Here is a 27,827-nt window from a genome sequence, read left to right as displayed (position 1 = left end):
ATTAAAAAGAGAAAAGATTCCACAATTGCATTTTCTTAAACATGCTGGCCTAGAGTTTCCGTTAATATGCACTGGTTTTATCAGCGCAATCCGGCCAAACCAGCGCAAAAGATCAAATAATTTCTATTTATGCTGGGCGTGTTTTAAACGTTTTTACATATTAGAAAATATTTAATTTACTAAGGAACTGACAAGTGTACACCAATGAAACTAAGTAATAAATGGTTCAGTATAGATTTTTTAAGTCATTTTCAGTGATTTAAAATCAGGTTACTCAGAGGTGGAGGACTAGACACTCTTATAAAAATGCTTATTTTTTGAGATAAACCCATTTTCAGCTGTATAGTGAAACTGCAGCAGGTTACCACTCTTAAATACATCAATGAATGTATGTTTTATTGCAAACCAAAAAAAACACGATTACTCTCAATTAAGCTGCTGGATTGCGCTGCTTCATGGTAGATTTTATGTTCGTGTTTATGCAAATGCATTTTAGCGGAAACTTGAACTGTAACCTACCTGGCACAATTTGCGTCCAATTACCGATTGCACCCAAAGCAGAAACTCTACCCTGCTGTGCTTAATGTACATAATTGATGGCTTGGTGGGTTCAAACTTTAATTCTAATAACATCAATAAGATTAAAGAGGACTTAAAGACTTATGTTCCGCGCTTTGTTTAGGCCCCGATTGTTTATGCTGATTTCCGTTGGTTTTATGCTGATTTTTACATTTCGGCGTATGCTAATACTATTCTCAGGAAATTTGGGCATAAGTTCCCGTTAGCAAGATCGGTGTAAAAACGTGCATGAGTAACAATGTGATTTCTGCATAAGTCGATCCAGGAAATTCTGGGCCATTTTGTTTATTGGATGTGTGGGGGTGGGTGGGTGGATTACGAATTTGAGCTGCATGTCAGTCTGGTTGCATGTTTTCCTGAATGTCTTCCGAGATTTGGAACAGAGAGGCTTGGGGGGTTTGGACTTTTACGTTTTCGACAAAGCCACCCACTCTCCACTGGTGTGGAGTTCAGGAGGATTAAGAAACTGTAATTCACAGTTTCAACTGTTGCAAAACCCCCTAACGGTCACAGTGACAGTTTTATAATGGAAATCGGCCATTTATATTGCCACCTACGAGCGAAACTGGTATTGCAGGTATAGTTGACATTTATGCAATACATTTTCTCATTGGCACTGTAGGACAAAGAACGTTTCAAAGTATTTTGATATGGAATGTTGCAACAAAACAAAGTGTAAATGAACCTTGGTTCCATCGACCTACAGTGAATCTCTTGCAAGGGACGTTATTTACATAAGCAGGAAAACTTTATTGAAGAGATTAATTTATGAAATTGCCCTGAACAGCATGAAGAAGCTTATGACCAACGGAGAGAATTCTGCATTCCGTAAAAATATATCAACCCCTGTCGAGAGGTGCTTTGGACAACATGTCACCACCACTTAACATCATCATTACTTTTGTTTGGCTAAATTGGGAATTAGAAAATCTAATAGTGGGATTTTTGTCCAGTCAAGGGAATTCACTCACATGGCACGATACAGACATACAGCAGACTCTCCACAAGAAGCTGTCGCTCGATGCCATACAGAATACATTTGTATCAAGAGGTGTATCATTGACAGGATGTTTTATAGGGTCCCTGTATTAGTGAGAGAGCTGTAAACATGATGGCCTAGAAATTCGATCCCGCCAAAAATGGGTACATGCTACAGATGCCCGATCTATCATGACAGGTGGTGCACATCAGGCGCGGGATGGGTGCATGCCATTAGGTACCAGTTTCATGCTTGAAAAACAGGGGCGGCATGATTCACTTTCTAGGCCAATGTGTTATATTAAAACTCAGGGTATATCAAAGAGTTACTATTGAATGTCATTCTGTGCTACCAAGTAGCAGGAAATATGCATAGCAAGAAATGCCTTTACCTGATGACTGCATTCGAACCTTCATCAGCATCAGTGGAGTTTACAAGCAAGACATCAGTTCCTGTTGGAGCATCCTCAGGTATGATGGCACGGTAAGTTTTGGAAGCGAATGTTGGAACATTGTCATTGACGTCATCTACAATTAAGGTGATGGTGCCTGTGCCAGTAAGGACTGGAGATCCTGCAAGGAGAAAGGAGAGACAGAGAGAGAAAGAACACATCAACACAACCAGTCAGACATTTGCAATTATGTTATCACATTTCCTACAGACATTCCTGGTCCCTAGTAAGAGAAGCAAAAATCAAAATCCATTTCTGAGACGTCTTGTACAATTTCAACATGGAATGTAATAGTCTGAAGAAACCAGTCAAAGGAGCTGCTTTTACTTAAAACAATGTTATTCCTCTAAAACAAAACTCTATGAAGTTGCTGTTGAACAAATCGCTGCTGTTAAGTTTGATGATATGGCTTCTACACATGTTAAGAATATCAGACCACATCTATGAAAGGAATTGAAAATGCACAACCTCCGCATGCCTTAAATATTTTCCAACTATTGAAATATGCACTGCTTCAGTTCTAAAATATTTATAAGTCAGCTACAGAAGGACTTTCCAAATTGCTTTCCTGCTAATTACTGAAATGTATGATTTTGCTCTACATTGAATATTTGCCTTAAGGTCAGATGAATCAGCTTTGGAACAACTCATCTCTAATAACTACTTTTCTTTGCTTCTTTCCTTTAAAAAAAATCCTGCTACACTGCCAATCCTTTATATCTTTCCTCAGCACATTCTGTGTAATATGAAGCAGTATCACGACAATCACTGAAGCTCTAGGAATTTCAATTGAAAATGTTTGTGTATAACATATTAAACTTTATATTATGGTCTATTCCATTTGCTAAAACTAGCAATAAAGTTTGAGTATAAAGTTTCCCCACTTTGTACTTGTGCTGATTTTTTCATTAACATTAGCAAATGAAAGAAAAAATACCCAACTGTGCTACCTTAAAATACTTTGGACCTTTCTATGGGAGCTGCATGTAAACAAATTTCTCACCTGTTAATTGCTTCAAAAATGAAAGAATTAAAATGCAGATAGGTGACTATGGCCTGGATTGTAGCTGTTAAGGGGCTATTTAGAGGTAACTGCTTATTAATTGTGCAGTTGATACATTGAAATATGTTTCTGAAAACACATCTATAGCCATCTTGCACTATTACGGACAAGTCCAAGTTGGCTGCTTAATACTGAAATTTGTGTTTGAAAATTGGAACTGAGCAAATTTCCCTCCACCGAACTATTGGTTTAATTGGATTTTAATGACTCTTGCGGTAATGGTTATCACTGATCATTAATGGTAACTGGAAAAATCAATCTGGTGGTAACCCTGCCCTAAAGTATATTAAATCTGCTCAAATGCTACTGCCAATTGGAAAATCTAGGCCAATGTCTTCAAGTTGACTAATTGAATACACACACTCAGCACAGCTCGGAATTCTTTCAGAACTCCGTAGAACGAACAACAGTCTGTCTTTCATTTAGTTTAGAGATCATTACAAGAGTATGTACACCCAAGGGAATGGACGCGTTTTTTCATTGCATCTGGTGACAGTCTTAAACACTCTGAGACCAGATAACCTGGGCATTGTTCCAATAACACTACTGCAACTTCAGCTGTGGAAACGACCACTCTCCTGTTCAAAGCTACACTTCCCATTCCAAACTTGGGTTTCTCAGAGTTGTGAATGTCTACCAGACTTCATCTGTTTGCCTTTGGACTCAAGTTTATTGATGTCTGAACAGAGACTGATGCAAACCACCACTAAATAGGGAATTCTCCCACTGCTGTCTGGTCAGGTTTCAGATAAGTATCACCACAGATAAAGACCAATATTATGACACTGTTACTACTCATTCCACTATAGTATAGTTACCAATCTCTTCTTTTTTCTCCTTTCTTGGAAGATGACTTCTGCTGCAATATGGAGCCAGGAGCACTCTCGCATCTCACCCATGTGACCATTATTCATATTGGAGCCTAGACTGTTGTCAGACTATTCAATAGTGGGGAACATCACAACCGAACCAGATCCTATCCTGACGTGAGAGCTACACAACCCATTTACGTGCTTCACCGATACCACTCTTGTACCCGAGTACTCTGGTAATACATCAGGTAAAGTATAGTCATGTGCCAAACCAAAGGCCTAATCCAACTTAGCATAGCCTATTTGTTACTGGCAACAGGTTACCTGGGACACATTAGCAGCTCCAGCCGCCAGCACCTGGCCTTGTTGAAGTGCAGGAACGCCACAGAACTCCAGCCAGGGAAGAGCAGCTCCTCCACAGACCAACAGTGGCTGGGACACCTCGGCTGCCACACAGCGCATTCTGTTCAAATGGCGCCACAGAAATTGAGCACAACACCTTTGAAAACCAGCGGGTGTAGGCCCGGTCGAGCCTCGAATCCTTTCGCCGCTCCCGTTATTCCAAGAGATCTTGAGAGGCCTCACTTACATAGCGTTACATCAGTTCCTGCTGGAAGCATGTGGCGTGGAATTTAATTTAAATTAAATGTGATAACAGTAAACAGAATGTTGGGTGGTGGGGGGGGTCTGCTGTGAGGGGAATTTTAAAGGCTGCAGTTCTACTTTTCTCCCAGCCTGTTAGCCACAGTGGCTAGGAGATTCATGTTTCATTCCGAGAGAATCCTGGACAATCTGGGAGCATTGGTAACCCTATGTCTTAGTGCCATGTGATACACTATCTGCAGTACAGAGATCCTTGAGGTCACAATGGGCCATAGCTGTCTATGCAACGTAACTATCGGAGCGTTTCTAATTTTTAAAAATTCTTTGAGAAACAGATGTATTGGTATAAACATTTGTGGTACTTAATGTTATTAACGCGAACACTACACATCACAATATGCAAGACGATGAAAGTCATTGGGGTGTGTGTGCATTGTGCCCGTTTTTCGGGCATAAAACAGGCACAACGCATACCAATTCAGCACTGGGACGGCCTGCACCCAATCTGCGCAGGCGTCGGTCCCACTGCTAAATTTTTGCGGCCCCTATTTTAGCCTTCTGGGTGGATGCCCAAAACAGGCGATAGGCTCCTTAAAAATGTAAATTAGGGGCTTAACAGCTGTTGAAGGACCCTATCAAGAAAGTTGTCGGCCTCAGTGGTGTAATTTATTTTTAATGTTCCTGTGGAGCCGGAGGAGCAGGAGTGCGCCCCCGACTCCATGGGAGTCGCGATTGCCCCCGCCCCCACAGCTCACTCCAACACCCCCCTCTTGGGACTCACCTGAGGGCCGCTGCAGGTGAGACAGGTGGCCCGACATTGATATCTTCGCTTGGGTGAGCTGCCTGTTGAGGCATGACCAGTGCCGGCAGCTCACCCCGAGAATAATGCTGAGGCCCGAGGACCAATTTCTTTGGGCATTTCGGTTCGGGTGCGCGTTGGCCAAGCAGCGCCTAGTGTGGGCCTGCAAACGGGCCCAGACCAAAATCTACCCCATTAAGTCTTCACTGAAACAATATCAAAAAAAAATGTTAAATGTCCACATATTATTGCTTCTTCTATTCGTATCTGATAGAACTTGTTCCAGCAGATTGTCTATCAAAAGGAACATTAAAATTGACAAGTAGACCTAGTGCCAATTTACTATTTATACAATTTAGTCTTTTGTGCTTCCTAAGCCAGCAATGTGTCATAATTAGTCTATTATTGATTCTGATATGATGGTGTCATAGTACGCCAATCTGTGTGCTAAAAAAATGATGTTATAATTGGACATTCCCTGTGGCTGAGCCAATTGTGTCATAACAGCTCATAATTTGAGCGTTTCTCAAATTAGAATCAACAAAAATTCCAACAGGACTTCATATTTGCATTTATCCAACATAGCACCAAATCTCATCGATGTTAGAGAGTGATTATGGTTGTCATCAGTCTCAATTACAAGCACAATAACATATGTAAGCATATGCACAGAGGGATAGGCTTCACGGGGTCAAATGAAACTAGACATATTGGCCAACAAAAATCTTAAAATTACATTTGACAACGAGTGAATCCACTACAATGATGATTATGTGTAACCAACCTCCCTCTTGGTGCTGGGTATAAAAAAAACATTAAATTACCATGAACACCTAACCACTGAAGTTGATGACCATCTTATTTAAACCTCTTGTGTATTCCCATATTCCATTTTAGGAAAGATAAAGAGGAGTTCTTTGATGAAGTAATGGAGAGGGTTGATGAGGGTAGTGCGGATGATGTTGTGCATATGGACTTTCAAAAGGCGTTTGCAAAGTACCACATAATGGACTTGTTAGCAAAATTAAAACCCATGGGATTAAAGGGACAGTGGCAGCATGTATATGACATTGGCCGGGGACAGAAAGCAGAGAGTAGTGGTGAACGGTTGTTTTTCAGACTGGAGGGAAGTAAACAGTGGTGTTCCCCAGGGGTCAGTATTAGGGCCACTGATCTTTTTGATATATATTAATGACCTGGACTTGAATATAGAGGGTATAATTTCAAAGTCTGCAGATGACATGAAACTCGGAAATGTAGTAAACAATGTGGAGGATAATAACATACTTCAGGAGGATATAGACACACTGGTGAAATGGACAGACACATGGCAGATGACATTTAATGCAGAGAAGTGTGAAGTGATGCATTTTGGTAGGAAGAATGAGGAGAGGCAATATAAACGAAATGGTTCAATTTTAAAGGGGGTGCAGGAACAGAGAAACCTGGGGGTGCACATACACAAATTTTTGAAGGTGGCAGGACAAGTTGAGAAGGTTGTCAGAAAAACATATAGGATCCTGGGCTTTATTAATAGAGGCATACAGCACAAAAGCAAGGAAGTTATGCGAAACTTTTATAAAACACTGGTTAGGCCTCAGCTGGGGTATTGTGTTCAATTCTGGGCACCACACTTTAGGAAGGATGTCATGGTCAGAGAAAGGGTGCAGAAGAGATTTACTAGCATCGTGCCAGGGATGAGGGACTTCGGTTATGTGGAGAGATTGGAGAAGCTGGGGTTGTTCTCCTCAGAACAGAGAAGGTTAAGGGGAGATTTGATAGAGGTGTTCAAAATTATGAATGGTTTTGACAGAGTTAATAAGGAGAAACTGTTTCCAGTGGCAGAAGTGTCAGTAACCAGAGGACCCAGATTTAAGGTGATCGGCAAAAGAGCCAGAGGCAACATGAGGAAACATTATTTTAATGCAGTGAGTTGTTATGATCTGGAATGCACTACCTGAAAGGGTGGTGGAAGCAGATTCAATAGTAACTTTCAAAAGGGAATTGGATAAAACGGTTTTAAACGGCAACAATGTACAGCACCATAAAAAAGGCGCACACACACACATACACAAACCTACACACACACACACACACACACACACACAAATACACACACACACACACAAATGTTGGCAGCACATTCACTTGATTGGACTAATTTTAGAAATTCCAGCGCTAACCAATCTCCCTGGGAGATAATGCCACAAATTATCAAAAGCAAATCTTGCTGACTAGCATTTTTCTGACATGAGAATTGTCAACTTGCCGGGGTGTAGGCAGTCCCTTAAAAAGCATGCATTTCACACAGCATTAGTGATTCTGGTAGAAAAAATTTAAAAACACAATGTTTAGATTATCAGTTTTTTTCTAATGTGCTAGATTATGGGGACTACTTGAAAGTTCAGTTAAAACCATTGGTGTATGGTTCCAATTAACTTTGAACAATATTTATAACAGATGTGTTTGGAAATAAGTCCGTTCTTTCTCTCTCAGATTATAAACAGAATTCTGAATGGGAATCTTTACGTGTTGGAGTGATTATAGACTATGTCTGGTTTCCTGCTCCTTTACCCTAAGATATGATGGTTATCTATTCTGTAGCCTTCACTTCAGTACCATGGCTACATAACCTCAGCAAACAAAAAACTTGTGGCCCACTATGCAACTAGAGTTGGCCAACTGGACTAGTCATCTTTGAAATACTGAATTAAAGTTGTTATCTTTGAGGTCTCTCTAGCCAGTTATTGCTTGAGTACTGAAATTGCTGCCTAGTGATATTGATTGTTTTTTGGAACTCCTCATCCTGAGGGAACATCCTCACTAGAGTACAGAATGGCTACTGCAATCATGAAAGATTTAATCTAAGCGGAATTAAATTCCAGATATTGCAGGTCAATTCTAACACCTTAACAAAATCTTCCCAACTCCCTGCTGTGATTTATGATTAAATTAGTTAATTAATTAATGTACCGCTTTTAACCTCTGGCCTTCTCCCTTCATATAACTTTAGTGTGTACTCATAAACACGGTGTAGCACAACTACAGAAGTTGTGACAAGGGGAAAGATATCTTAGGGAAAAGTTTTGTTTTAACTCTTGCCTGAAAAAAATCTTAGGTTTTCAAATAGATGAATTTGAGGAGCAGGACTACTGCTCCATAAAGTGGAGCCTGCAGGACTGAAGCTGTTGTGGGCCTCAGGTTATTGCAATAATTGAGATAATTGAGAGGCCATCGTCCTGAAGTTGTTCCAGGTTTTGTTACATGTGAAAGTAAGATTTATTTAATTAAAAATACATTAGGTAAGTGCAAATAAACATCTTTCATAAACATTACTCATTAGTGTGATGCAACTGGGTGCAATGTTTCAGTTATAGCTGCTCCTCCCTAATGTGAGAGGAAACAGAAATAAATAAGTACATAAAAATGAATTAAAGTACATACGTAAAGTCATGATGGACTATTAATACTATAACCTTTTCTGTGCAGTAAGAGACAATCTTTAGTCCCTTAATACTCACAAATAAAACACTGTTTAGAAGAATTTGCTACAGCAGGTTTAACTGCAAATGCTTTTGAAATATCTGTTAATTGGAAAAACCATGGCTAAAACATGGGAATTTGATATCCAAGGTTGTTAAAATGGATATAGGTTGCTTAGTACACCTATGCTGCTGTTGGAATAAGAAACCAAGAGGTAGAAATTGGACCTTGATGCACCTGTTTTGGGAACCAATGTCCTGCATCCCAAGAACGCCTGAAAAATGTCGGACCCACAAAATTGGTTTGGGCCATCCCTGGCGACTACCTAAAATAGACATTAGGTCCCTAATTAAGGGGCCGAATGTCTGTTTTAGGTCCCATCACAGAAATTCGATTGTGGTGTTGGGTAATTTCATTACTTCAATTACCTGGAAGATCTGTCTGCAAGGATAGCAGCACCAAGCTCAAAGTGATTGTTCTGATCATGTACAATTCTGAAGTGAATCTTTTGTGCCAAGAATCACATTGCAGCCAAAAGTGTTTGCAAGCTGTCCACCAATTCTCATAGAAAAATTGCACATTTCTGGGATCTCACATTTAATTATGGAAATAGAATATATACTAGCAGGTCTTCTGTGCCATTGCTCATGATATATTGGAAGAACACTATTTTCTAATACCTTGAATTGCACAATGTATTATCCTGCTGGCCAAGCTGCATTTAAGCAGGCCTGTCTTTTTAAGGTCAAAAGTCTAATTGCTAAATGAAAATAGCTGGCAGCCACTCAGATGTTTGCTTTTTGGTCAGGGAACTTTGCAGATGGGAACATGCTTGTCAGTTGCAGGTCATATCACAGATCATTCAAAATATTAAGATTGTTCTGCATCTGTAACAAAGAGTCATATTTAGAGTGTAGTGTCTGCGCTTGATGATGTCCCATTTCTACTGTACCATTACTCATGATAAGTCAAAGGACGTGCTGCTTTACAACAGCATATAAGTAAAGTGTAGGTGTATCTCCTTTTAAGACAGACAGTCTATTTGCTGATAAGTAAGCACTGAGCTCATACAGATGTCAAGAAATTTTACTCTGGTATTTTATGCTCCTGGAGAGTTCCTTTGTTTCTTTATACCCCTTAAAATGCAAGACAGAAATTTGGACGTGATACTTGAATTCTGACAAAGAAGTGTCACCGTCACAAGGGATGTCATTTGTAACTGTGATTAGGGCTGCTTCAGTACTATAGCAAAAACCTGAATCCAGAGATTCAAACATTGAGTTGCAGGAAAGATGGGCATGGAGTTGGGTAGCAACAACATGTTTAAGAACTTTGGAGGTGAAAGGGAGGTTGGAGATAGGACAGTAGTTTGCAAGGATAAAGGGGTTGAGGGTGGGTCTTTTGTGGAGGGGGGTGATAACAACAGTTTTGAAAGCGAGAGGGATAGTACCTGGGCAGAGGGAACCATTTAAAATGTCAGTTAGCACAGAGGCCAGGAAGGGAAGTTGGGTGGTCAACATTTTACTGAAAATGGGGTCAAGGAAGCAGGAGGTGGGTCCCGTGGACAAAGTGAACTCGGAGAGGGCATGAAGGAAATAGGACAGAAACCGGAGAAAGATGTGGGTTCAGGGCTAGGGCAAGGGGGAATCTGAGGGAAGGTTTTGCTTGATGGGGAGGGGGAAGGGAGGGATGCGGCAGAGGCAGTTGAACAGATAGCCTCAATCTAAAGGGTAAAGAAATCCATGAGCTCCTTGCACTTGTTGTTGGAGGTGAGAGTGAAAGGGCAGGGTAGAGGGGTTTAAGGAAATGATTGATAGTGGAGAAAAGAATTCGTGAGTTATCTTTGCTCTCCAGGATGATCCTGGAGTAGTATGTGGTTTTGGCAGGGGAGAGTGAAGCCCAATAGTACTGGTGATGGATGTCTGAACTAGTTGTGTGCCAGATATGCTCAAGTCTACACCCCTTGAACTGGAGGGAGCGAAGATGGAGGCCATACCAGGGGGATCGACTTGGGTGAGAGAGAGTAAAGGTTTTGCTGGCGACAGGATCTTCAAAGCTGGATGTAAAGGAATGGTAAGCAGATTGATGGCTGCAAAAGTATTGTGAAGAATGGAGAGCCAAAGGCTAGACGGTTTGGAGTTAGAAGTGCAGCAGTAATTGATTGGGGGGGGGGGGGGGGGAAAGAGTTTTTTCCAAGGGATGGAAACTACCTATTCTATACCTATATAAAATAGGTAGTACTACCTATATATTCCTATACCTTGGTACACAAAAAAAACCTGCTCTTACTACTACTCCAGTCATCTAATACACCACACCTTCAGAGACAATACCATTCTTACCTGTATACCCTCATCTTCTACATCATACAAGAATGCTCCTGTAGGTGAAGAATACTACCAAAAATGAGGAGCTGACTTTAGCAGTAAATAAAAGCATTACCTGTTGCATATTACATTGAATAAAAACATTTCTGGCCTAGACAGTAACTGGATCTTGGGTTCTAATGACCAGATAATTCCTCAACATTCAGTCTCAAATTTATCATGTCATCAGAACTCAATTCAGTTACTGACAGACATCTATTATACTATTTTATAAATATATATACCTATAGCTTCGTACCAAGAAAAAAATTGCCAACTCCAGTCATGTATCAATGGATATCTTCAGAGGTAATACCATTCTTACCATGTATCCAGATCTGTATTATTTTTCAGTAATGTAAGCACCATTAAATTATTTATAATTTTATTTTAAAACTTCTCACATGATATGAAACTGGACTAATAAACTCAACATCCTATTAAGAGTAAGGGATGTTTGGGCATTGCTGATAGAAGAGATGGACTGTAGTAACAAATTCCAAAAGCAAAAAAGATGTAAGTTAGAAAATGAGTGTGTTACCGATTGCTTGAGTTTTGATCTTATGTTTCATATCACCATCTGAATCCTAACTATCTGGTTGTCTTTGTCACTGAAATTAAATGTTATTGACTTTAATGGTCCGGTTTTTGAAACTGATTGCAAAAAGTGTCCTCCCCAGTATTCCATCCTGTAATGCTTGATGGGACCTGATACTCTGGCTGCTCACCAACAAATACTTCTTATACTCTGGAAGGAGAAGGCAGTTATAGAGAGGGAGGGCTCTGGCCTACACTGGCCTGTCATTAGGAACCCTGGAGGGGGAGTTAGCCTTTTGCTGGGTACATTTTGCCAAAGCCCCTCACGTGAGGATCAGTATTAAGCAGTTGATAACAAGTGTGCATGGTATGCAGTAATGGACTTGAATGTACAGAACATAAAAGTGGCTGGCAGATTTATAGGTCCTTCCATCAAATTGAAGGGGAATGTCCATTGTATAGCTGAATAGGAAATTCTGAGGCTTGAGACAAGGTATTTATTGCCTTCCAAGTACATGAGAACATGAGGTCAAATAGCCAAGTTCTGGTGACTACTATGATTAGGGTGCAGAGTCATGCAGTCTTGCTGAAGCTCCACATGTCCAATTGGTGGGACCACAGGTCAATGGGTTATAAAAATGAAAATGCTGGAAAAGCTCAGCAATTCAGGCAGCATCTGTGGAGAAAGAAACAGAGTTAACGTTTCAGGTCAAAGACCTTCCGTCAGAACTTTCGCCAGTTCTAACGAAAGGTCTTCGACCTGAAACATTAACTCTGTTTCTTTCTCCACAGTTGCTGCCTGATTTGCTGAGCTTCTCCATATTTTCTGTTTTTATTTCAGATTTCCAGCATCTACAGTATTTTGCTTTTGGGTCAAAGGGTTATGCTATGTGCCCATGCTCTGGTCAGAAGGATGGTGCCAATGCACTCACACGTTTCATGACTTGTGCGGTGCAGCATCCTGCTTGTGGGGAGTTCCTAGCACTTGTTGTCCACCTAGAAAGGGGTCAAACCTGTGCTTATCAATTGTTTAATGAACAAAATGATACAGCAGGTGATAGAAGATTGGAGCCAAGTCGGTCACCCATAGCAGACTTTGTAATCCAATACCTGAGCAGCTGTACGCCAGGGCAATGCCTTAGCATAATTCATCAGAATAAGCAGCCAGCCTGGCTCATTAATAAGGCCTTGAGGGCTAAACCTGTCACAGGGGGTTGAGATCCTTCCCACTCAGCTCAGATAAGCTAAAGCCCTAATCTGTAGGGTAGTTATAGCTGAACAAGCAGCTGAAAAGTTATCAGTGCTCTGTGCTGGTAAGCTGTGTGTTTTTAGTTGGTTAGAGTCCAGCAGTACCCCTGTGCATGACTGGAGGTCACTAACCTTTGGCTCTTGCCAACCTATGAATTAGGTCTCTGGATTTAGGTAAGTGGATTGTGTTCCTATGGGGAGACTGTGCACTCACTGTCAGACAAGCAGAAATTCTACTTTTGTGGATTTCTCAGTAGATTGGTTGGGAGAATCTTAAACGTGGTGATGGATTTCTCCATATGTCAGACATGCAACTGACCATAACAAATCATTAAAAAAGCATATTTAATACCCAAGTAGACGCCATTCCCAAAAATTACAAATGATCGATTAAAATGATCTTTTCTACAATTTTCCCAAAAATAACCATGTGTTAAATTACATGAAAACAAATAAAAAGGAAGATCAGCACAAAGATTGCGAGCATGAATTTAGATAGTGTATATTTTCTATATACAATAAAGATTCACTGTGAGTTTTGTTTCTATTCTGCTTTAAGGCTCAGTGATTTAACGCAAATAAAATAGAGTGAGCAGCTGAGATAAGAACAGAAGAAATAAGAGCAGGAGTAGGCCAATCGGCCCCTCGAGCCTGCTCTGCCATTCAATAAGATCATGGCTGATCTGATCCTAACCTCAAATTTAAATTCATGTCCAATTTCCTGCCCGCCCCCCGTAACCCCTAATTCCCTTTACTTCTAGGAAACTGTCTATTTCTGTTTTAAATTTATTTAATGGTGTAGCTGCCACAGCTTCCTGGGGCAGCAAATTCCACAGACCTACTACCCTCTAAGTGAAGAAGTTTCTCCTCATCTCAGTTTTGAAAGAGCAGCCCCTTATTCTAAGATTATGCCCCCTAGTTCTAGATCTAACCCTCCTCCCCGCCCCACAATTTATCCTGATGCCCACAGCAAATGGCTAATAATGCCCAGCACTGGTTCTATTGTGTGCTGTGGATACAACATACGGCTCAGAGTCTCAAGTCTGGATGAGCTTTCTCTCAATCTGTTGTAAGAGCGCCTGATGATTGTACTTAATATTTTCCAGGAATTCTTGTATAAACACAGATTAAAAAAAAAATTTTGTGGATATAGATTTTCTATTCCTGCTTGATTACAATTTGCAGCGATGTCATAATTTACTGAATTCAGGTCATCAGGTGGTTAGAGTCTCCCTGTTTTTGATTTTCTTACTAATTACTAGGACCTGTAACTGGGGCTCCTTCTTCTAGTAATCAAACCACTCTGCTACTAAAGTTATTTGGGTACTAAGGCCCTGAATGTCCTCCAAGAAATCAGCAGAAACAAACCATAATTTGGGAAGCCAGGGGGTCCTCATCCCTTTTACCACCTGTCAAAATTTCTCTTTCATTTCAGGGTGGGTGTATAATATGCCCATCCATATAATGATGCCATGCAAATACATCACTTAATGTATTTCCTTCATTTGAGCCCTTAGCAATGTTGAAAGCAAGGGATACCTGCGCGTCTTTGGTGTCCAGCAATTAAAATGGCAGTATCTTGAAAGCAATCGATTGCAGAATGATTGATGGTTTCAGGAAGCTGGCCTACAGAAAAACTGCCAGGATTTGACTATTGTGGCCTAGCAATACCGGCCCACTTACGCTGCAGCTGGGCTCAATGCCAATTCCCTCCCCACAACCCCCCCAACCTGAGGCGGACATAGGGTTCCCAACCCTCCCGGAATGACCAGAAGTTTCCCAGAATCAAGGGTTCCTATCCCGAGCGCGGCCTCAAGCAGCCTGGGAGATCAGCAATTTAAATTTCCCGCTGAGGTGTACCCACATGAACAACAGACACACATGAGGTACTGTAAATAATTACTGACTTTTAGCCTGGCTTCAGAAGTCAGAACTGCATTCATTTTAAAGAGAATAATTTCCTGCCTTTACAACGGAGCTCATCACTGGCTGCTGCTCAGAGTTGGCACCCGCAGAGAGCTGTGACCGGCCTGGGGGAAATCGTGTGTCGGGAATCGGAGGGTGTCGGAAATGGGGGGGGGGGAACTTTGAAATTGGGGGGGCTCGAGTGTGTTGGGGTGGAACAGGGGGGTCAATGAGGAATGGGGGAAGAGGGGAGACTGGGGAATGGGGGATCAGGTGGAAGAGATGGAGACTGGGGAATGGATACTCGGGGAGGGGAGATGGAGACTGGGGAATGGGAGCTTGGGGGAGAGATGGGGTATGATTTTAACATGGAGACGGGAACTCAGTGGGGTGGTGAATAGTTGCGTGGGAAACCCAGAAAAATTTTCCGTGTGTCAGCTTGAGTGATTGCGACTCAATTGAAGGCCCTTAATGTAACTTCTGGGTTTCATATCTCCAAGCTGCGCAGAGGGAGTTCTGCATGCCCGAATGACGTGCTGGGAACTGGAGTATTTAAAGGGCCATTGCAACCAAAGATTTTGAGGGAGAAAGGAGGAATTTGCATATATAGAGCTCCAAAGGACTAAGGCAGCACCCCGCTTTAATGACTCCTCGCTTGAGTTGCTACTGGCCGGTGTGAGGAACAGGAGGGACATACTGTATCTGGCTGACAGGAGGAAGCGTCCTGCTTCTGCACCAAGAAGGCTTGGTTCCAGGTGGCAGAGGAGCTGAGTAGCGGGAGCACCGTCTCAAGAATATGGGTGCAGTGAAGGAAGCACTTTAATGACCTAACCAGGTCATCCCCCCTTCACTCTGTCTTGCCAAGCCTACTCCATCACATCACTCCTCACACCCACTTAAGTCTCAGTATCAACTTACCTTCACTTTCTGTGCACTTCCTCACCTCCCCATTTGTGAACCCACCACTCCCACTCACCCCAATCCTGATGCAATGCGATCAATCTGTCTGATACTCACCCTCTGATGCATCTTTTTCATTGGCAGCCATACCCAAAGCAGTGCATCTATCAGGTGACCATGTCACCTTCACTCACTCACACATCTGTTCTTTCTCCCCCTGTAGTACAAGACAGCACAAAATGCACGGGAGTGCAGTAGGACTGGAGGGGGGCCACCACAAATAGTGCCCCTGACAGATGTGGAGGAGGAGGCCTTGAAGCTCAGCCGCACAGTTGAATGCCTGGCCATCGGAGATGGCTAGACTGGCAATGCACAAATGGCTGGTGACAGAACTTTAACAACCTTCACATACATCATGAATTGAAATGATTAATGATTGACCTGGTACACACCTCAGTATGCTCACTGCAAACTAACTTCTGTGATGATTCTTAATATTGCTTTATGTTCTTTTCCAGGGCCTTCAAGGATTGATGAGGAGGCACACACCATGGACAAGGGCGATTCCTCAAAGGAGCTCAATTCCTCTGATGGCGCACCGTCACATCATATCCAGCCAGGCACTAGCACAGATACTGCCACTTCGGTGGATCCTGTTAGGCAGATAGCTGGGTTGTCACCTGGTTATTCACCATGAGCAGACACTGGTGGCAGGGGCAGCTGTGGAGAGTCCTCATCGGGGGGCGCACTCCTCTCCAACCTCTGCTCAGCTGGGCACAGATGCTGAACCCCGGGGGTCATCGTTGAGATTGAGAATGATAGAGGTACAGCTGCACCTTTGCGAGGTACTGGAAAATGTCAGAAGCACGCGCACGTCCAAACACGTCTGGGTCAAACCCGGAAGTAGGCGGCTTGGAGCCGTGATGCGGTCCCGCTCCGAAAACGGAGTATTTTTACTGCCCACCTGCCCCCAACCCACCTGTTCTTGGGGGTTGAAATTTACCCGATGGAGACTGGGGAATGGGGGCTCGGGGAGAGATGGAGGCTGGGGAATGGGGGCGTGGGGAGAGAGATGGAGACTGGGGAATGGGGGCGTGGGGAGAGAGATGGAGACTGGGGAATGGGGGCGTGGGGAGAGAGATGGAGACTGGGGAATGGGGGCGTGGGGAGAGAGATGGAGACTGGGGAATGGGGGCGTGGGGAGAGAGATGGAGACTGGGGAATGGGGGCGTGGGGAGAGAGATGGAGACTGGGGAATGGAGGCGTGGGGAGAGAGATGGAGACTGGGGAATGGAGGCGTGGGGAGAGAGATGGAGACTGGGGAATGGATGCGTGGGGAGAGAGATGAAGACTGGGGAATGGGGGTGTGGGGAGAGAGATGGAGACTGGGGAATGGAGGCGTGGGGAGAGAGATGGAGACTGGGGAATGGAGGCGTGGGGAGAGAGATGGAGACTGGGGAATGTAGGCGTGGGGAGAGAGATGGAGACTGGGGAATGGAGATGTGGGGAGAGAGATGGAGACTGGGGAATGGAGGCGTGGGGAGAGAGATGAAGACTGGGGAATGGGGGCGTGGGGAGAGAGATGGAGACTGGGGAATGGAGGCGTGGGGAGAGAGATGGAGACTGGGGAATGGAGGCGTGGGGAGAGAGATGGAGACTGGGTGGGAGTTGGGCCCAGCATTTCCCATGGAGCCGGGAGCAGCAGCAGCAAGGTGGTGAGTGGGAATGGCACTGAGAGAGGAGCAGCCAGTAAAAGGGTAAGTGAAACTTGGGAACCTTACTGTGCATAAACAGTGAAAGACTGTTTCCTTTGATGAGCAAATGGGGAACTAGGGAACAGAAAGCAAGGATTCTCACTGGAAGAAACAAGGGGGAAGGGAGGAGGAAGGTTCTTGAACTGAGGGCTATCAGACTGTGGGATCCTTCACCACATATGGCTATTGTGGTAGAGATGAAATCTTAATTTTAAAGGGAATGGGATAAATATTAGATTATGTGATCAGATGTCATGTAATCAGGCATCACATGGTCAGGTGTCATGTGATCAGAATGTCACGTGATCAAACCTCCAGGAATTCCTCCAACCAGAGTTGGCAACCGTAGGCGGGTCGCACAATATATGACGTGGGCACCTGCTACCAATATGCAAATGTCCCTAACCCCGGAATTTGAGGCAGGATCAGGGATGTACTCATGGGGTAGGCCGAAGTTTTTTCTTGCCACAGATCTGGCCCAAAAAGGCCTCTCTGGAAATTTAACTCTTAAATCTTACCAGGAAACCCTTATCTTTCTGCTGGATTTTGCTTTATAACAACATCTATATTGTAACAGCCATAATAGTTCTTATTCAATGATTTATTCTGTTGTTGTTAGAAGCTTTGACTTGGGTAATGTTCACAGTACATAAAAAAGCAGTGGCAGGGTATGTTACAACATTGTGGGGAAATGTGAGGTTATTCACTTTGGTAGGAAGAATAGAAAAACAGAATATTTTTTAAATGGTGAGAAACTATTAAATGTTAGTGTTCAGCGAGATTTGGGGGTCCTTGTACAAGAAACACAAAAAGTTAGCATGCAGGTTCAGCAGGCAATTAGGAAGGCAAATGGCACGTTGGCCTTATTGCAAGGGGGTTGGAGTACAAGAGTAAGGAAGTCTTACTACAATTGTCCAGGGCTTTGGTGAGACCTCACCTGGAGTACTGTGTCCAGTTTTGGTCTCCTTATCTAAGGAAAGATATACTTGCCTTAGAGGTGGTGCAATGAAGGTTCACTCGATTGATTCCTGGGATCAGAGCGTTGTCCCATGAAGAGAGATTGAGTAGAATGGGCCTATACTCTCTGGAGTTTAGAAGAATGAGAGGTGATCTCATTGAAGCATATAAGATTCTGAGGGGGCTTGACAGGGTAGATGCTGAGAGGTTGTTTCCCCTGGCTGGAGAGTCTAGAACTAGGGGGCATAGTCACAGGATAAGAGTGAGATGAGAAGGAATTTCTTCACTCAGAGGGCTGTGAATCTTTGGAATTCTTTACCACAGAGGGCTGTGGATGCTGAGTCGTTGAGCATATTCAAGGCTGAGATAGATAGATTTTTGGCCTCTAGGAGAATCAAGGGATACGGGGATCGGACAGGAAAGTGGAGTTGAGGTCAAAGGTCAGCCATGATCTTACTGAATGGCAGAGCAGGCTCGAGGGGCCGTATGGCTTACTCCTGCTCCTATTTCTTATGTACTTCTGTAATGCACTCAAGGAGGGCTCTGACGGTGCCACGAGAGAAGCTTGACCAAACTCTCAGCTTTGTGAGCTCAGCTCATCCAAATCGGGGAGTGGATTATGGCCTGCAACACTACTCCACTCATGTTTATTTTTTATAATTAGTATGTACATTTCCTCGTGCTTTCTCTTTCCTCCCGATTCCCCAGTATGATGTGTTACAGATATGAGTCAATACTCAGTCTTTTATTCATGTACAGTATCAGTTGGATAAAATTTGATACCCACTTGTGGACTGTATGTGCCAACTCCAGTACTTGCAGGTTGTAAACTAAGTATATGATACACCCACCATGGAAGAGGAGCTGATATTTAAGAAAGAAAGGTGCAATGATGATGATGGAATTAGTATTCATTTATATTGGAAAAAGGATGTCGAATTTTTCTGTAATTCACATTATCCTGAGGTCTTACATAACTCAGCCCTAACCCGGCATATAAAAAATGCCAGCAATTTAACTAAAATATATAATCTAAAAAAATAGCAAGTGTATGTCAAGGAAAAAGCAGCAGTTGAACCTCAGGATTCTGCTGACTGAATTTCAATCTCATCGTTTACAATGTCATGAGAACCTTCCAACTGTATTTCTGCTGCACAATCTACTGGCAACCATCTTGTGTTTTGTGTCTAGTATTTTCGAGTTATAGAGGTGGCATTCTATACATCCCATAGATGAGCTCTGGGAATGTGTTCTATTACCGATGGTTTAGAGTTCCCAAATGATTTATATATATATGTGGCCAATCTGTACCTGTCTCAATTTTTGCATGACGTATACTGTACTTCCCTGATTTGTTATTCATCTGTAGCATCTCTGGTATTTGTATGCTGGTAATTCAGTTATTACTGAATTTTTGATGATTCAATCTCACCAATTCTATTCAAAATCAAAAGCCACATACAACCAGCCAAGATAGCACATAATAGAGGTCTGGGATTGACAGTGTGTCCTCACTTTAATTGTCTTGGATTGCATTCTGTTGTAATGCCATACAACACAGAAAAATACAATGGGCCGGAAATTGCTCTGAGCGGTGAACCAACAGTCCCTACCGCCGATTTTATGGTGCATTAGATTTAAACTCACCCACTAAGTATCTGTGGGCTTTTCGGCAGCAACTTCCTTCAATAGTGAGCTTAAACAAGTGCAGCGTTCTTTCCTGGGCTTCTCTGAGCTGCGAGAGGGGAAGGATCTCTCTCTCCCCTCAACCAATCAGCTTGCAGCATCCTTGACAAGCCGCACATTCAGAACCAGGAAGCGAAAGCCTCCTTCACAAGCTGCGCAGACCAAGAACCAGAAAGTGTCAGGTAGATTAGTAAATTCACTATAAAATCAGTTAGAGAAAGCGAAATAAAGAGAAGGTAAGATTAAAAGGCAGAGATAAAAGAATAAGCAAAAAATAAAAACTTTAAATTTCAAAAACTTTTTTTAAATGTCCCACAACAATTAATATTGGGAGGAATGAGACTCCACGTTTTTAAAAGTTAATTTTCTGTGCCAGAGAGATTGTTTGGCAGTCATTAATACTTACCACGCCATTAAAAGTTAGTTTAGACCTAGAAAACCTAGCGTTCCTTTTTTATGGAGAGATTAGTTTGTTTCCAGCTGGGCAGTGCAGCAAGTTTGCGCTGGTCCATTCATTCAGCCGACGAGTTCTCTTTAACTCGAAGCTTTTAAACAAGCAGGGCAAATGGTAGAGTAATTTCCGGATTTCTGCGTTTGACTGTGCATGTGCGCTCTCTGGTTCTTGCTTTTCCATTTGCCCTGAAAGCCTCGCCATTATTTCAAGAGTAATTTCCCGACCATGGACTCAGCATGCTTCATACTCCATCTGAACTCTGAGATCAGACTACTTGTTGTGAATCCAAACGCTAATGACAGGGATTGACAACTCTGTGCATGTCTCCAATGAATGTGTTTAACCTTCTATAAAAATGGAGTGTGGTAAAAGAATACAGTGGCACTTACTCACCAATAACCTGCTCACCGATGCTCAGTTTGGGTTCCGCCAGGACCACTCGGCTCCAGACCTCATTACAGCCTTGGTCCAAACATGGACAAAAGAGCTGAATTCCAGAGGTGAGGTGAGAGTAGCTGCCCTTGATATCAAGGCAGCATTTGACCGAGTGTGGCACCAAGGAGCCCGAGTAAAATTGAAGTCAATGGGAATCAGGGGGAAAACTCTCCAGTGGCTGGAGTCATACCTAGCACAAAGGAAGATGGTAGTGGTTGTTGGAGGCCAATCATCTCAGCCCCAGGGCATTGCTGCAGGAGTTCCTCAGGGCAGTGTCCTAGGCCCAACCATCTTCAACTGCTTCATCACTGACCTTCCCTCCATCATAAGGTCAGAAATGGGGATGTTCGCTGATGATTGCACAGTGCGCAGTTCCATTTGCAACCCCTCAGATAATGAAGCAATCCGTGCCCGCATGCAGCAAGACCTGGACAACATCCAGGCTTGGGCTGATAAGTGGCAAGTAACATTCGTGCCAGGCAATGACCATCTCCAACAAGAGAGAGTCTAACCACCTCCCCTTGACATTCAACACCATTACCATCGCCGAATCCCCCACCATCAACATCCTGGGGGTCACCATTGACCAGAAACTTAACTGGACCAGCCACGTAAATACTGTGGCTACAAGAGTATGTCAGAGGCTGGGTATTCTGTGGCAAGTGACTCACCTCCTGACTCCCTAAAGCCTTTCCATCATCTACAAGACACAAGTCAGGAGTGTGATGGAATACTCTCCACTTGCCTGGATGAGTACAACGCCAACAACACTCAAGAAGCTCGACACCATCCAGGACAAAGCAGCCCGTTGATTTGCACCCCATGCATCACCCTAAACATTCACTCCCTCCACCACCGGCGCACAGTGGCTGCAGTGTGTACCATCCACAGGATGCACTGTAACAACTCGCCAAGGCTTCTTCGACAGCACCTCCTAAACCCACGACCTCTACCACCTAGAAGGACAAGAGCAGCAGGCAAATGGGGAACAACACCACCTGCACGTTCCCCTCCATGTGACACACCATCCCGACTTGGAAATATATCGCCGTTCCTTCATCGTCGCTGGGTCAAAATCCTGGAACTCCCTACCTAACAGCACTGTGGGAGAACCTTCACCACACGGACTGCAGCGGTTCACCACCACTTTCTCAAGAGCAATTAGGGATGGGCAATAAATGCTGGCCCTGCCAGCGACGCCCACATCCCATGAACGAATAAAATAAGGTCGTGAATGCAAGGTGTGCTTAATTGGGAAGCTTTACCCAATTGTTTTAGCATGAAGTGAAGCGATTGCTAAAATAGCCCCTAGTGTTGTAAATGCCCCAACATATGCTGTTTTATAAGGTCAGAGGTGTTATAAATGCAGAATGTATTATTCTCCTGGTAAGCTGGAAACATTTTCTTTAAGGCCACAAAGTCTAAGCTTGTTAAGTAAACAAAGCCTCAGGTCCTCAGAATTTACTTGCTATTTGCTCAGAGAGCTTTGCAGATTGGAGTGTGTAATTTAAGATTTCAGTTCAAAAGCATCAGAGTTTTAAAATTATTTTGGACCTGCAGCAAAGTGTGACATCTGGATTATCCAGGCTAGGTTACTGCTTTAATCTTAGTGTTTTACTTCACAATGTAAAAGCAGAGATACTGATTTACAGTGACTGAAAAAGTCAATTTCCATTTATATTACTTAGTATTCATGGACTTTTACTGGTGCTTTGAGGATCAAATTCCACGAGTGTCCACTTTCTGTATAACTGAAAGATGTGAATCTGTGACCTTGACTCATCTTATATTTTTACCTATATATTTAATTTCTATCTCTTATTTAAAAAAAATAGAAATACAAACCAGGATGGCAGACATCATGTAGCCAATTGGGGATAGATATGTCAGATTTGGCAGTCGTGGAAAGGGCTGTGAGGCTTATCTACAGTTGTTTTGGGGTATTTGTGCTGAGCTTTGGTAGCAATAGGGTGTGGCAGTACTGTGGAGGGAAAATGTGGGATTTGTTATTTTTGGGGGAAAGTGGGATGTAGGGTTTGGTTTACTGAGGGATTTCTGGGATATGGCAGTACTAGGCGCAGTACCAGGCACAATTCAAGAGATTTGCCAGAAATAGGTTCGGGGAGGTCTCAAAATGTGGCAGCACTGGTGAGGATGCAAGGGTCTAGAGCACAGTGGTGTCCTGGTGTGTCAGAACTGAGGGTAAGGTGAGTGGATTGTGTAAGTACTGGGGAGTTCAGAGGTTCTGTCTGCACTGGTGGGAAATCTCAGCATCTGTTAGCTAGAGGGGTGTCTCAGGATTAGGCAGCACTGGAGGGGAAGGGTCCCAGAAACAGAGCACATGATTCAAGCTGCACTGAGAAATTTTTTTTAAAGAACTGTATGAGATCCTAGATTTTATAAATAGGGCCATTAAGTAAAAAAGCAAAGATGCAATGTTAAACCAATACAAATTATTGGTTGGGTCGTGGTTAGAATATTGTCCAATTTTGGGCACCTTTCTTTGGAAGGGTGTCAAGGACATGGAGAAATTGCAGAAGAGATTCATTAAGATGTTATCAGGGATGAGAGACTTTAATTATGAGGAGAGATGAGAGAATCTTGAGCTCTTTTTATTAGAACAGTGAAGGTTAAGAGGAGCTCTGGTAAACATGGAATCTGATAAGGAAAATAGGGAAAAAAAATTATTTCCACTGGCTGGTAAATTTATAACTCGGGATAAATTTAAAATCATCAACCAATTCGAAGAATTAATTTTTATGCAGAGGGCTGTTAGGATGTGGAATGTCCTATCAGAAACAGCAGTAGAAACAAAATCCACATTATCATTTAAAAGGGAGAAAAATTTACAAATGCAAAATTTAAAAAGTTATGGTGAAAGAGCAGGGCAATGGGATTAAGTGGATAGCTCTTTAAAGAACTGGCACAGGTGCAATGGGCCGAATGGCCACCTGTGCTGTCAAATTCTATTCTACTAAACTGAAAGGCTCTGGTTAGCATCAGCTGTGTTATGTTGATAGTTAAAAATTGTGTATATCCTAATTAATGACAACTGAAAGTGTGAGAGACAGAGAGCGGTAGACAGACAGGAATTCACCCATGATCCAAATACTACATTCCATCCCTCAATTCTGCCAAACCTCAGATTCCCCTCCACGGTGACGCCAGATCACAGGACCCCACTCCATGTTGTCGAACTCCATAACCCCTGCCCCGGAGCTATCGAACTCCAGGACTCCCACTGCAATTCTGCCAAACCCCAGTACCATCCCCCCAATGCTACAAAGCCCAGGACCAGCGCCAGTGTATCTGAACTACACTCCCCTTCCCTGTACTGCCAAATAGTAGGGCCCCAAAAATCTGCAGTTGTTTGGCAGAGTCCTACCATAACTTGACTGAATTTTCCAAGCTTTATCTCTAAGCAATCTGAGGGTGGAAGAGCAGGAAAATGAGTTCTGAACCATCCTTTGTCTTTTGTTGGACCATTGGGCACTGCCCACACTGGATTCCTGTCTATCAGCTCCTACCCCAGCCTGTCCGTAGCTCCATTTGGGTTGTCAGGCACCCCCACTACCATTTTCCTCGTTGTCAGCTGGTTCCTGCCTTAATACACTTAGTGTGTCTTCCAAATTATAGAGCGTTTGGTAAAGATAAATTTCAATAAATTAATTAAAAATTACCACATAGAATCTCAAAAGTTCAAAAATCCCTTAGTTTGTGCTGGGATCATGCCCGACAGTGCCCTTCATTGCCGACCCCACCTTATAAGCATAGGGCAGGTGGGCACAAATGCCACTTTAGGCATATCTTTGGGTTGCTTAACCCCCCCCTCCCCTCGCAACATTCTCCTCAAACTAATGAACAAGGTGGATGATCTGCACAGTTCTTAATTTAAAAAAAATCTGTTTGAGGATTGAGGCCAGGCAATTGGCCCACAAATGCCTCCACTCACTTAGCCACACATATCCCAGGTCCCAACGGCAAACCAGGATTGGGAATTCCCAGTATAGGGAGCCCTCGCCCGTCATTTGCCTTGCTGGGGTGGACCTAAGTTCTGTCCATTACAAGACACTGAGGAAATTGCCAGAAACAGCAAAGACCTGATATAACTGGGTCTCCGCCATTTCCCTGGGGTTCCCCGGTGTCCCTCTGGAGTTATGGTGGGAGACAGGAGGAACCGCTGCAGAATTTCAGGGCCATAGTTTATGCAGTTTTTATACAAAAAAGGTTTACCTTGAAGCCCCAAAAATAGTTTGCTGTCTTTCCCAGCAGAGAACAATTTTTTAAACTGAATTTTGAATTTGCTATGATTGACATGGACAGCAGTTAATCTGAAGAAGCCTAATAGAGAACAATATGTCATGGAACCAACCAGGGAACAGGCTATTTTAGATCTTGTACTGTGTAATGAGACAGGGTTAATTAGTAATCTCACAGTAAAGGATCCTCTGGGGAAGAGTGATCATACGATAGAATTTCACATTGAGTTGGAGAGTGACATACTTAAGTCCGAAACTAGAGTCTTAAACTTAAATAAAGCCAATTACATAGGTATGAGCGGCGAGTTGGCTAAGGTAGATTGGGAAATTAGATTAAAAGGTATGATGGTAGATAAGCAATGGCAAACATTTAAAGAAATATTTCAAAATTCTCAACGAATATACATTCCATTGAGAAATAAAAACTCCATAGGAAAAGTGATCCATCCGTGGCTAAATAAAGAAGTTAAGGATAGTATTAGATTAAAAGACGAGGCTTATAATGTTGCCAAGAATAGTGGTAAGCCTGAGGATTGGGAGAGTTTTAGAAACCAGCAATGACCAAAAAATTGATAAAAAAGGAGAAAGTAGAATATGAGAGAAAACTAGCAAGAAATATAAAAACAGATTGTAAGAGTGTCTACAAGTGTGTAAAAAGGAAGAGAGTAGCAAAAGTAAACGTTGGTCCCTTAGAGGCTGAGAGAGGAGAAATTATAATGGGGAATAAGGAAATAGAAGAGACGTTCAACAAATATTTTGTATTTGTCTTTACAGTAGAAGACACAAAAAGCATACCAAAAGTGGTGGGGAACCAAAGGGCTAATGAGAGTGAGGAACTTAAAGTAATTAATATCAGTAGAGAAAAAGTACTAGAGAAACTAATGGGACTAATTAATGGGATGAATCCCCTGGACCTGATGGCCTACATCCGAGGGCTCTAAAAGAGATAGTGGATGCATTGGTTGTGATCTTCCAAAATTCCCTAGATTCCAGAATGGTCCCAGCGGATTGGAAGGTAGTAAATGTAACACTGCTATTCAAGACTGGAGGGAGAGAGAAAACAATGAACTACAGGCCAGTTAGCTTGACATCATTTGTCGAGAAAATGCTGGAATCCATTATTAAGGAAGTGGTAACAGGGCACTCAGAAAACCATAATATGATTAGGCAAAGTCAACATGGATTTATGAAACGGAAATTGTGTTTTAACAAATCTATTAAAGTTTTTTGAGAATGTAACTAGATGGGTAGATAAAGGGGAACCAATGGATGTAGTATATTTGGATTTCCAAAAGGCATTCAATAAAGTGCCACATAAAAGGTTTTTAGGCAAGATAAGAGCTCATAGGGTTGGGGGTAATATATCAGCATGGATAGAGGATTGGTTAATGGACAGAAAACAGAGAGTAGGGATAATCAGGTCACTTTCTGGTTGGCAGGCTGTAACTAGCGGGGTGCTGCAAGGATCAGTGCTTGGGCTTCAGCTATTTAAATCTATATTAATGACTTAGATGAAGGTATTGAGTGTAATGTATCCAGGTTTGCTGATGATACAAAGCTAGGTGGGAAAGTAAGCTGTGAGGAGGACATAAACAGTCTGCAAAGGGATCTGGACAAGTTAAGTGAGTGGGCAATAAGGTGGCAGATGGAGTAGAATGTGGGGAAATGTGAGGTAGGAAGAAAGGAAAAACAGACTTTTAAAAAAATGGTGATAACTTAAGCACAACTTTATGCTCCCATCACTAGTATGCTCCCTGCACACATCCAACTCTGCACTTGGAGATTGGTAAGTGCTCCTGACTGATCATTGAGCATTCGTTGTTTCAGTAGCTTCTCATTGGCAGTTTTCTAGCCACTACACATGCTTTTGATTTGTAAGCTCCTAGCCCTTCATTTCTGATTTGCTGCCATTTAACTTTGAGCCAATCAACAAAATGTGATGGCAAAATTGTGACTGCCATTTGCGACTAATTTTCAGGGTCAGCTCATTATCATAATTATGTAGATCTCCAAGTGCAGAGTTGGATGTGTGCAGGGAGCATACTAGTGATGGGAGCATAAAGTTGTGCTTAAGTTATCATTTAAAGAGATAGAGTCAATTAAAGGAGTGTCACAATATGGAAACAATGATTTTGAAAGCCTTTAGAAAGATAATTCACCACAGTTGTTGCAAGGTAGGCCACAGCCTGCAGGTATGGTTGACGACATCTTGGTCGTTGTCGCCGATCAGACTATGTTGGCTGTTGTTCTTCCTGGTATGCGTTCTTTTCATGCAATGTCACTGAAAGCATGACATACTGTGATTGGGATGTTCCAAGGAAGCATCCAACATCATGATTAGCCAAATATTCAAATATCTTAGGTGTGCTATCAAGTCTTCTGTTCCATCTTCCTTTGGGAAGAGGAGGCTCCACTTGTACTGAACATCTTCCTTTGGGAAGAGGAGACTCCACCTACACGAAACGTCTTCCTTTGGGAAGAGGAGACCCCACCTACACTAACTATTTCCTTTGGGAAGAGGAGGCTCCACTTGCACTAAATGTCTTCCTTTGGGAAG

At 42.7% G+C, this 27,827-nt stretch overlaps 1 protein-coding gene across 1 annotated transcript in view; it reads right to left on the bottom strand.

Annotated features, from left to right (window-relative positions):
- Positions 1 to 27,827, bottom strand: part of fat4 (FAT atypical cadherin 4) — a 380,125-nt gene that overhangs the window by 106,515 nt on the left and 245,783 nt on the right. Inside the window, exon 8 of the mRNA XM_067993487.1 lies at positions 1,950 to 2,130. Within this exon, the coding sequence (XP_067849588.1) occupies positions 1,950 to 2,130 (181 nt within the window). The remainder of the gene's footprint in view (positions 1 to 1,949; positions 2,131 to 27,827) is intronic.

Source organism: Heptranchias perlo, chromosome 1, assembly GCF_035084215.1.
Source record: "Heptranchias perlo isolate sHepPer1 chromosome 1, sHepPer1.hap1, whole genome shotgun sequence".
Taxonomy (NCBI): domain Eukaryota; kingdom Metazoa; phylum Chordata; class Chondrichthyes; order Hexanchiformes; family Hexanchidae; genus Heptranchias; species Heptranchias perlo.
The sequence above is the reverse complement of the archived record's forward strand: the minus strand, read 5'-3'. Positions and strand labels throughout refer to the sequence as shown.